This window comes from Pleuronectes platessa, chromosome 11 (assembly GCF_947347685.1).
Source record: "Pleuronectes platessa chromosome 11, fPlePla1.1, whole genome shotgun sequence".
In the NCBI taxonomy this organism is placed as follows: domain Eukaryota; kingdom Metazoa; phylum Chordata; class Actinopteri; order Pleuronectiformes; family Pleuronectidae; genus Pleuronectes; species Pleuronectes platessa.
Window position 1 is genome coordinate 18,749,889 of NC_070636.1, and position 12,071 is coordinate 18,761,959.

At 39.2% G+C, this 12,071-nt stretch overlaps 1 protein-coding gene across 1 annotated transcript; it reads left to right on the forward strand.

The window, feature by feature from the left end:
* The first annotated feature begins 374 nt into the window (after window positions 1–374).
* LOC128451165 (potassium voltage-gated channel subfamily S member 3) lies at window positions 375–4,037 on the forward strand. Its single transcript, XM_053434943.1, has 2 exons — window positions 375–494; window positions 1,966–4,037. Exon 2 carries the CDS (start codon window positions 2,143–2,145, stop codon window positions 3,442–3,444), a length of 1,302 nt encoding a protein of 433 aa, XP_053290918.1. The 5' UTR covers window positions 375–494; window positions 1,966–2,142; the 3' UTR covers window positions 3,445–4,037.
* The last annotated feature ends 8,034 nt before the right edge of the window (window positions 4,038–12,071 follow it).

A 12,071-nucleotide genomic window follows, 5' to 3' on the forward strand; every position in this document is an offset into this window, starting at 1 on the left:
AGATTTAGATTTAACATTTAATATTTAGATTTAACATTGACATTATCTTTAACATATATTTTAACATAAAAAAGTAAAACAATATTGTTGTAACTGCTTTAAAATATATACTTTATAGAACACACATCACTTTGAGAAAAAGCTAAATATGAAGTAATGTTGTTACAGTATGTTTCAGGATGTACCACTTCGCCCCATCCTCTAAAGCGAGAGGTGAAGAACCATGATAATACTGACAAGGGGGGTGAACGTGGCTCCCCCTGCACACTGCTGCCCCTCTGCACATGATCCCAGTGTGGAGGTGTTTTACGGTACAGCCTGTTGGTGGATAGTTGTCCCAGGTCTCCTGTGGTCATCACATCAGTGCTTTGCGCCGGAGGCTGGATTCGGACACCACACCACCACTGCGCACTGCGCACGGAGCAGCAGCCGGAGTCAGGACATGACTCACACATGATCCGCACATGATCCACACATGACCCACACATGGACAGGTGAGCTACTTTCATCATTCCCTCCTCTGTCTGTGTCTGCGACGAGATGTTTGAAGCGTTGTTCTCCTGCAGGGAATTGGTTTCCTCCTCAGGTTTAGATACTTTGCTCCATGTGTGCTGCGCAAAAAGTCTGTTTTCTCTCTTTAGATCTCCACCGTCTTCTCGTCGCTCCCTTTTTTCAAAGACTATCACAATTGTATCGGAACGCGTCAAATCTGACCTTCGCTTGCAAGTCTCTGCAATTTGAACCGCAACAGTACAGAGCACATTACCGTGCGTAACACAATCCAACAGCGCCGCAGTCAGCAGGTGTATGTGACTGTTGTGCCAAGTCACTGTTTGCATGTACACAATATCGGCTGCCAGTTCTCAGAGCCGTGTTTAAAATACACAAATGGTGCGTTCAACACAAACTAATACAATGAATTATTTATTTTAAGGAGTCATTTGTTCATCAAGTGGCGGATCTAGGACTTTTTCAAACCAGGGGCCATTAAGGGGCCACAGTCTACACAGAAAAGCCAATTATAGATCCAACATCCATGCAGAATTTTAGATTCTCTGAGGGACATGTTTAATTCAGTCCTTCTTTACTAGCTCTATTTTGAGCAAAGCTGCACATCATTACATATGCTGGTGCAGTGCGTCTGTTAGGAATGGGTAATGAACTGTGGTAACTACTTCAGAGTTATTCCTCGCCCTTTAGTGACTCATCGCCCCGATGTTAACACTCATGATTACAACTTTTCAAAATAAAAGCTCTGCAATTTAGCTGGAATAAAGGAATCACAGCAACAAAACGATAAATTACGGGCGAAAAAAGAAGAGGATATGATTCTATGAATGTCGTTGCCATAATAAAAATCAACATCGTAAAAACCTGTGAATGTCTGTGTCAGCCTGATAGACACTGCCCTTCCCGGGGCCTTTAACAATACACATGCCAAGTGTGAAGCCGATAAGAAGAACGGTTTGCAAGGTATTATCACATACAGACAGAAAGAAAGAAATTTGTCGAAATAGAAGGTATACTTTTCAAATTCTCTCTTGTTGAAGCAAATTGTATACTTCAAAAGATTACAATTTACTGTTAATATTTTTAGTACTGTTGGTAAATGACTATTTTAAGATTGCTGACAGGATAGGGGCACTCCAGGGTGCAATCAGACTTAATGAACAGTTCATGTTTAAAAAAAAATAGACCTAAGCACTTCCTGATAAAGCCTATCTAGCTATTTTTCAAAAGTTAACTAAAGTTTTTCAATCATCGCAACCAAACCTACCGCATACCTTACACACACCTTGTGCATGCAGGCATTAGATATTACTGTCACATTGTGTAACTGTGCAAACTAATAGAAACTAAAAGTATTTTATAGCATGTGATGAAAACTGTTTATCTCCAGGTCATAAAATAAAATAAAAACCATGCAGAAGAAGTGACGCATCATTTCCAACATTCTGATTACAGGGCATCACCGATACCTAGATGCTACTTGATCCTGGATGGCTCTGATGTTACGCCCCTCAGCGGGATCAAATGACATACAGCAAAGTGGGATGGACACCAATTCCACTTTGTTTCTGTGCAGGCCACTAAAGATATCCTACAGGGACAACTGATGAGTGTCTAAGCTGCTTCCCCACCATGGTGTATGGACAGGTGTTTTCCCAGCACAGCTCTGGTGACTGCTTCATCAATGTTAATGTTGGAGGTTTCAAACAGCAGATGGAGCACACGGTGCTGCAACGCTTCCCACAGACGCGTCTTGGGCGTCTCCTGTGCTGCAGCTCCAAAGAAGCCATCCTGGATCTCTGCGACGACTTCAGTCCCTCTGAGATGGAGTTCTACTTTGATCGCAGTCCTCATTTCTTCTGTTACGTGCTCAACTTTTACCTCACGGGTAAAATTCACCTGGCAGATGGATTGTGTGTGATTTCATTCGTCCAGGAGATTGAGTACTGGGGAATCAAGGAGCGTCATCTGGACCTTTGCTGCAGCAACAAATTCTATGAGCTGATGGAGGTCGCTGGGGACAAGCAGTGGGACCAGATGAGCGATGAAGTGCAGCTCCACAGCTCAGCCTCTTCCACTGAGGAGCTGTCAGCCTCGGAGGACAACATAGAAATGTTTGAAGGCTCCTGGTGCGCAGATGTCCGCAGCAATATTTGGATTCGACTTGAGAATCCAGGTCACTCCACATCAGCCAAAGCAATCGCTGTAGCCTCCCTGAGCATGGTTATCATCTCCATTGTAGCCATGTGCGTTAACAGCATGCCGGACTTCAACCAGTTCGATGTCAACGACCAAGAGGTCGAAAACCCAGTGCTGAATTTCTTTGAGAACTTCTGTGTCCTGTTCTTCTCTGCAGAGTTCATCCTCCGTTTGGCTGTTGCACCATCAGCGAGGAGGTTCTTGTGCCGTCCTCTCAATATCATTGACTTTCTGACAGTTATGCCATTTTATCTCACTATGGCCTGTGACATGATGGATGAAGGGGATAGCACAGAGCTGGAGAACCTTGGCAAAGTGGTGCAGATCTTGAGGTTGATGCGAGTGTTTCGCATCCTGAAGCTGGCTCGCCACTCGGCCGGCCTTCGCTCCCTCGGTGCCACGCTGCGAGACAGCTTCAGCGAGGTCGGCCAGCTGGTGCTTTTCTTGTCTGTGGGCATCTCCATGTTCTCTTCTCTTATTTACTTTGTGGAAAATGAATCTAAAGAGTCGGAGCTGGAGACCATACCTATTTGCTGGTGGTGGGCCACCATCAGCATGACGACGGTTGGCTACGGGGACACCTTCCCTGTTACCCCAGCTGGGAAGGTTGTAGGCTCCCTGTGCATCATCTGCGGACTGCTGATTGTAGCTCTGCCCATAACTAACATCTTCAACAAGTTCTCCAAGTTCTACGATAAGAAAGGGCAGATAGATCTCAAACAGAACAATAACTGAACCCTTTCAAGTAGGAGTTCCACGAGACATGTGAATTAGTAAGGCGGCATTTAAAGGAGACATATTCTGCTAATATTCAGGCTCATAGTTTTGATTTGGGTTATGACTTGAAAAGGTTTACATGCCTAATGTTCAGAAAACACGTCACTCTGCTGCAGCTCCTCTTTGCAGTCTCTGTCTGAAACACAGGTTTTTGCTCCTGTCTCTTTAAGACCCATTACAGCCCAGTCGGCTCTGATTGGCCAGTTGGCCCGTTCTGTTGTGATTGGGCAATCACTTCCTGGATATCTGGGAGATGTCGGCCTCCGCTCTCACTTCAAATATCCCAAGATACATTTATTATTTCCAGGCAAAATGGTGAAAATGATGAAAACCTCCCTACCTAACAGTGTTGAAGACAGGGAAGAAGAAATCCTTGATCCACCCTCTGATCCTGGAACCCTAAATTGAATGGGTTCTCCCCTGACCCACATCCTTCCAACACATTCATCATGTAAACATTTTGCTGATAAACAAACAAATAGAACAAGGGTGATAACATAGCCTCCCAACAAATAGAACACAGGAGAATAGAAACACTGACAATGCATAATATGTCTCCTTGGTAAACTGTATTCTATGAGTGGAGAGAAAAGCTTCATTACAAAATAAACTGCATGAAAGAAAATGAAATAAATGGCTCTTGATGATAAAGCAAGAATACTTCTTTTCAATGACTCAAATGTTTGTTTTGGTTTAGAAAATGACAGAAAATGGTCAAAGCTGCTTCTGACACCAGGTTAATTATCTTTGTTTAGTTTTGTCCAGCAGTTCAAATCCTGAAGATGTGAAGTTAACTGAACGGTTTTCTAGTAAACATACAATATAACCATATTTAAACAAAGGAGGCCAGTGCCGTCTATTCAAACTTAAAGTGAGACAAATCATAGCAAATGTTACTACACAAAGTTACATAAGTCAAGAAGAGTAAGGACTTCAGTGAGCTGACTCAGTGAAGCCACTTACACAGAAATTCGTATTGCTTGGATTTAACAAGGTTGCTGGTTATGAAGTCAGATATTCATTTGAATGTTGTTTCTTCTTCTGAAAATGTTGAAGTCAAGTCACATACGCTGTTAGAATGACAAAACCACATTTTCTAATTGATACGTTAATAAATGGATTGGTTGATTAATAAAGCTTCATTCCCAGACACATCTGAAATGTGTCTCGCTCTCGGCAGCAGCTTTTTAAACATTGAATATTTAAGAAGTAATTAGAAGAAAGTAAGAAGAAAAACAAAAGAAACACATTTAACATCACATTCAATCTACAGAAGACACTTAAACACTTCTTCTGATCTTTTTTTCCCTGTAGGTTCTTTTTTGTTTAGCACAGATTGAATTTGAAATACATAGAAGAACTAGGACTGCGAAGCAGCACTGAACGGGCCCGAGCACATGCACTGTGAAGTGTTTCATGCGTTGTGCGCACTGCGGCAACGATAAACGCTTCACCTCCTGCGTCCGTCACATGATGTCGAATCTTGCCTGCTAATTGCTCATTACGGTCAACGCTATCAATTGCACATCACACTGTGAACATTTTACGTGATTTGTGTGATAGTTGTAAAACAAAGCTTATTTCCTGTGGCCAGCAGGTGTTTGTCTGGTCATGATACACCTGGGCTACGATTTGTGTGAAAATCGGTCAAAGGGAAACCTAGGGGCTGCGTTCCAGGGGGCACTGTTGAGCCATTTTGCCATTTCAAATGACTCCAGAATACAAGAATATCCATAGACCTTGAATTTCCTGCAAAGTTTCAGGATTTTTTTAGCATGTCAAGGCCCTGAAAAAGCCCCCCAAAGTGAAATCATATGAATAGTAAAAATCCTTACAATTTCAATAGGGCCTCCAACCGTTAGGTGCTCGGGCCCTAATTACGAATAATAATATAGTGCAAGCAGAGGCAAATGGTCAGTGGGCTCATTTGAAATATTTTGATAAATTTCTACATTTTATGAGGGTCACCAAATCGACAATAATATGTATAGCTCGTATAGAATAATCAACAGTAATTACAAATCATGTCCCCAGAAACAATAATGCATAAAGATCCATTGTAGAGCAACAGTTAAATGGTCTGTTTAACTGCTTTTCATCTTTTGTAACCTTTAATAGAAGAACACTTCTACCACCTATGAGAAGCCATCCCATGATTTGGCTGCTCTACATCTTACTGAAAATTGACCTCTGCTTTAATGTGTTTTATATCAGTGAATCAATCCATAATCATTTTTTTGTATAGGTCCTATTCCCTGAATCGCAATTTGCGTCACAGGTCTTTATAGAGCTGACTTCTTCTTCCCTTAACCCTTGATAAGAGTGAGTACACCTCAGACAGAGCCACATGAGAGGGATTCCTCTCCCAGGGCAGACGTAAAAAAAAATTACAATATTCATCAAATTCATAAGAAAGGACAGCGTGAGAGATAAATTCTGAGGTGCCTCAATGTTTTAAGTATTTATACAAAAGAAAATGTCATAGAAAGAGCAGGTACATTCATTGCATATCTAAGCAATCTAGTCGTGATCAATCTGTAATCAATGAAAAAACATAGACAAACATAGACAACGATAATAAAACATCAGTTGTAGAACAGAAGTTAAGTGATCTGTTAAGCATCTTTTGTGACATTTTACATATTTTCCCAATTTACAGTTGTTTGGCACCCGTGGAGAGCCATCCCATAATTAGGCTCCTCAACATCCTGTTGAAATTTGACCTATAAAGGGTCAGGGGGTCAATCAATCAAATTGTATTTGTATGGCCCATATTCAAAATCACAATCTGTCTCATAGGGCTTAACAGGGTGTGACATCCTCTGTTCTTAAAGGTTCAGTGTGTAAGATTTAGGTGAATGGGATCTATCGGTAGAAATTGGATTATAAAATAATCCTGGTGATGTTTTCATGAGTGTATTTCATTTAAATTTGACAAATTGTTGTTTCTTTACTCTAGAATAGGTCCTTTATATTGAAATACTTTATATTTACATCGGGAGTGGGTCCTCTCTTCAGAGGCCGCCATGTTATTACTGTAGCCCAAACTGGACAAACTAAACACCTTTTGAGTTTTTATGACAACTGGAAACCTCAGAGCCACATGTGATGGATCCCACTCCCAGGACGGACAGAAGTGAAAAACAACTTATTCCTTCATGCACTAATGATACGTTTGACAAACTTTCTTCGACATGACGCAGCATTCTGAACGTCCTGTCTCCTGTCGATCCTCCTGTGATGTTTCGCTCCTTGATCCGCGACTTTCTGCTGGATTCTGCTTCAACGGGCTTTGCTCTGTCCGGTGAGGGACCTCTTTCTGTTTGCTGGGTCCTCAGTGTAATCGATGGGCCTCACTCAACAACAGTTACAGTCAATACAAAATCCTCTCAAGGTGCTGAATTCTCAGTTTATCCCACAGTGAAGATTGATTCGATGATTAAACAGAGGGTAAACCTGTCAATGATATCATTATGTGTTTATTTTATTGTAATGAGCGGGATTTATGTCTATGATGGAGCTAAACAAGTTATGTTCACATCTGTGCTGGATCAATATGTGCATTTACATCCAGTTTAGCTGTTGCTGCAATCTCCTTCATCTACAGTATCTGTTTGTGTTTATCAGCCCTCAAGGGGAAAAAAGCCTATACTGTAGATTATGGAAACGTCTGCATTGATTTTAATATAGTCCCAGCTATAACAGTGTCTCAGTGATCTTCAGTCTCGGCAGTAAAAACATTTGTAATACCTTCCAGGGAGCTGGAGGCTCCGGTCCTTTAATAAACCTCTACATCAGCTCCCAGGGGGCACGGCCACCTTCAATGGCTGGGTGCTGCTGTTTCCTCACTTCATGCTCAAAGTCGCACAGCAGCGCACTCTGTGTGAGTTCATTGCTTTAGTCTTTGAAAAGTCAACGTCGTCGTCAGCGATATCTGTGGCCATCTCTGTGCTGAAGGACGGCCAGGTGGTTTGTGCAGAGGAGCAAAGAGATGTTATCTGCTGCTGCTGCTGCTGCTGCTGCTGCTGCTGCTGCTCCGATCGTTCAGAGAACGCAATTTAAAGCCCAGACAGAGCAGTGACTAAGTACCTTTACTCAAGTACATATTTGAGATACTTGTACTTTATATTGTTATTTACGGAAATTTTTACTTTTGACTGCACTAAATTTGTCTCACAGCTTTACTTAATTTTCAGATGTAACGTATGTATCTCCCGATGAGTTGATGCTGAATGTTTGTGATAAACTGAAGCATGAACTATTCCTTTACACATTGAACAAATTTGTAAATCAACTTTTTTTTTAATCCTAATGCATGAGCTTGAAATGCATCTTCACAGAACTGAAGACAGGCAGTTTTTCTGGGCTGGTTTGAAGAGATACATGGTTCTCAAAGACATATGATGATCATAACATTGCTGTAGATGAAACAACCCAAGAGTTTATGAACTAGTTCAAATGACCTCACTCTTAAACATACAGAAACATCTACAGTAGTAAAATGCAACAGACACATGAGTGCAGCAGCTTGTCAGATAGAACAGTAAACTGTTGTTCTGCACTATAGGAACTTTTACTCTTCATATATATTTTGGTGGTAATACTTGAGTATGTTTAAAGTGTGAAATCAATACATTTACTTCAGTAAAGAATCTGAACACTGTTAAAGTCCGGCTGCAGGATGTTAACGTCTATATATGGAAGTGATAACATGCGGCAATAAAAGCACTGCATGAAAAAAAAAAAAGATTAAGGTTAATGATTTATTCATTAATCCTTCTGTGTATTTAAGTAAACACTAACATTAACACTTAAGTATAATCAAGTGAACAAATTCATTGACTCTCTGCTTTACATTTTCTTCTGTTCCTTCATACTGTGCTTATTGAAGTGCGTCTCAGTACCTTTCAATACATACTATAAATTAAAGATATTGGTACATATGTAATTAATGTGTTTACAAATGATCATTGTCGAAAATACAGGCCAGATTTACCTCATCGTTCACTGATATGACAAACAATTCCATGTGTTGGATTTAGTTGTGGATCGTGACAACCTTGGTTCTGTGAGTGAAGAGATCATCTCTCCAACTCCGTACATATGGAACTTGTAATGGAGAGATAGTCCCGATACAATACAGAACATTGGTCTCCTTCTCTTCTGAAAGTTAGAAATATATAAATAAAATATATTTAAATGGTCTGTATTTATATAGAGCTTTTTTCACACTTTTGATGACCACTTAAAGGGATAGTTCACCCAAAAATGACAATTCAGTCACCATCTACTCACCACTATGCCGATGGAGGGTGGGTGAAGTTTTTGAGTCTAGAAAACACTTCTGGAGTTTCAGGAGTAAACAGCGTTGCAGCAAAATCCAATATGATGGAAGTCAATGGTGACCACGTCATCAAACATAAAAAACAAAAATATAAATAACGTGCAGGAATTTTCATTTTGGGGTGAACTATCCCTTTAAAACTCTTTACAGCACAGTTTTTGCCTTTCACCCATTCACACACTTTCTGTATGAGAAGGGTTCAGTATATTGCCCAAGGACACTTCAGCCTGCAGAATATATAGCCTCTCTAACATGTAACTGATAATAACATGTTCCAGCTTCTTCCAGAAGGATATCACATGACATCTAATAATATTTCTCGCTGTTGAATCTTTTAGCAGGGTTTCTCAAATACGGTTTCTCAAATACACACACTACACATCTGTGGTGCAGTGTGTGTATTTGCTCTTATAATAGGATTTGAGCCAAGTGCCCCAGTATATATCTTCATCTGTAATGTTTGTCAGCATCGATGGTGGGCCTTTACTCCTTGGTTATCTTCACGGTAGCTGAAATCAATTTACTCTTTACTGTAATTATCCTTGTGTGTTTCTCAGCGACTCTGCTTACTCAGCACAAGCACAGGGAGCATGTTGCATTCAGGTGGAGTCTGTGAACTTGAACGCTCGGTTATGTTGTAACCTTGGTTCTCTCGGTGAAGAGTCTATCTCTCCAACTCCGTACATATAGATTATGCTTTCGGTGGAGGATCACCCCAAGAAAGAAAAGGGCAAAAGTCAGAGCCACGTTTTTCGTCTTAAATTCACTGTGAGCTGTAATCAGATCTCAGGGCGGAAATCGATTTAATCCAAGAACATTAGAGTGTGTTCTGTTTGACTGGACTTTCTGATCTCTAACTGTGTTTCTACATTAGATTATTTACCTAATGAGTCAATTGATTTATAGCATGCTCTTTGTCGTCTGGGCTGACTTTTTAAAATATGCAAATTCATTTTTAACGATTAATTCTCCTCTGCTTCTCTCTCTCTGCCAAAGAGTTTGCTGATGGAGTGTGGAGCTGAACACTGCACCGATACGTATCAGAGGTTGGGATCAGGTTTTCTTTTTGATATGAAAATTGATTTAGGTTTTTTTATGTGCTGACAGGAAAGAAGAAAAGAAAAGTAATGGAATTGAAATGCAAATGAAAAAGAAACAGCTGATGTCATTATATGAGCTTCTAAAGATGAAGCTGTTAGGATACAACTGTAATTTTGGTTTGATGTAAATCAAGTTGTTGAGCAATTTTTTTATCACTTAAAAGTGAAGCTAGGGAACAGGCCAGTTTTTCTCCTGTGTGCCACCATGTGTCCTGAAATCTATTTATTCTCCTTTCCATTATTTAAGGACTAAACTGACCAGCATGCATTGTGAGAGATCTGCAGACCAGAGAGGAGCAGTTCAGGATGTGCAGAATGAACACTGTACTCTACAGCAGGAGCTCAGCAAATAACACATATCATATTATATCATATTACATGATATTATATTATATTATATTGTATTACATGATATTATATTATAGTGTATTTGTTTCTTATGTTTATCAACAGGAGCTATGTAGATTATTTGTCTGTAGGTGATCTACAGTTTGAAAGAGGGACTATTTTCACCATGTCATGTTTGCTTTTTGAGCCTTTGATGGAACCACACTGCCGCTCTGTGGTCGTTTTTTGCAACTACAGCTCAGGAAGTCATACGCCTTTTATTTTGACAGGTCAAACGTAAGTGTGATGTGATTATGTCTGACTGGATTCCTGTGAGGACACGATAGAATTAAGGTCATTGATACAAATACACGTTTTTATATTTCAATTACTGAATAATTCAAAGTGTAATGAGACATATTACTTTGTGTCTAACACTTTTATTTTACTGATGTCAAACCTTCTGAAAATAAGGATGTTGTACACTTATCAGATTATCGTTTACGGGCGTTAGTAGCATTAGCCGGGTTAGCTAGAAGCTAACACAACAGTAAAGTCTACATATTGTAAGTGACCACGTTTTACTCGATGCTTCATCCAGGTGAAGTTACCAGCTCAGCTAACAGTTACGTCACCTAGTGGTCACAGTGAGTAACTGTAAAAATCAATCAAACAACCTGGAATTGTAGACATCATTTCTAAAGATGCAGTTGTAGTAACTTAATATGTCCACGAGAGGGCGATGTATTACAATGAGTAAATACAGGCGCTTACCATTACAAATACTTTATCTTTTTTTATGTTCTAAAAAACACATGAAATAAAAGAAACACTTACAAACTTATAATATTAGGATTAACGTTATTGATGTAATTATTAATTTGACCACTTGCACGTTATAAATACTCATGGTTTTAAAAACACCTTCATCACAAACTTCAGAAGGCAAAAGATAGTAAGAGGCAGTGCACACTTCAGGCTTTCCCTTTCAAAGTAAAACATTTCAAGGGTCTCACATAGTTATTCAAATTCTGTCTCCTCTAATCTGTTGGGAAATATTTACCATCCTCAGAGACAGCACTGGGAGTTTGTATCAGATTTCATTTTTTTGGTCATTTTGCTCGACACAAACAACAAAAGCGTTTTTCTAGCTGCTTTGTTGCTGCTTTGTTGTAGAATAATAGCACTGTCTTCTTAATGATTGATTATAGACATTTCTATAATAATAATGTAAAATTATTAAATGACACTTTATTTGTGGATTAAGTCTGGGAATGTTACATTTTCATTTTATATTCTAATTCAGGTTGGTGCATAAGAATAATATACATACTGTATTTAACTAAATAAAATAGAGACATAATATAACATAACCATAATATTTGATTTTAAAAACTGCATATACAGAAGACTAAAGGCTATTTCCTCTTTTACTTAAATATATAAATATATAGGCTATATGCCCCCTAGTCTATATTTAAGATTTAGAATAATATTTCTTTATATAATATTTCTGAAGCAGAAAGAATGATAACCTTTCACTGGGACTAATTTGAAAAGTTAAGCCTGTAATGATCATAATGAACATTGTTATTGGACCAAAAGGTTTTATTTAGTCCTACCAATCAAAAGATGGGTAGAATCGTTTTTTCTCTCTTTCTCTTAGAATGGTTTGAGTATTATAATAAAATTAATATTTATAATATTAGGGTGATGATATTTTCAATATTATAGTTCATTTCAAACATTTGCAGAATCTGCAATGACAGTTAAGTGAATTACAGTAAGCACATTACCATGAACGAAAATGCCAG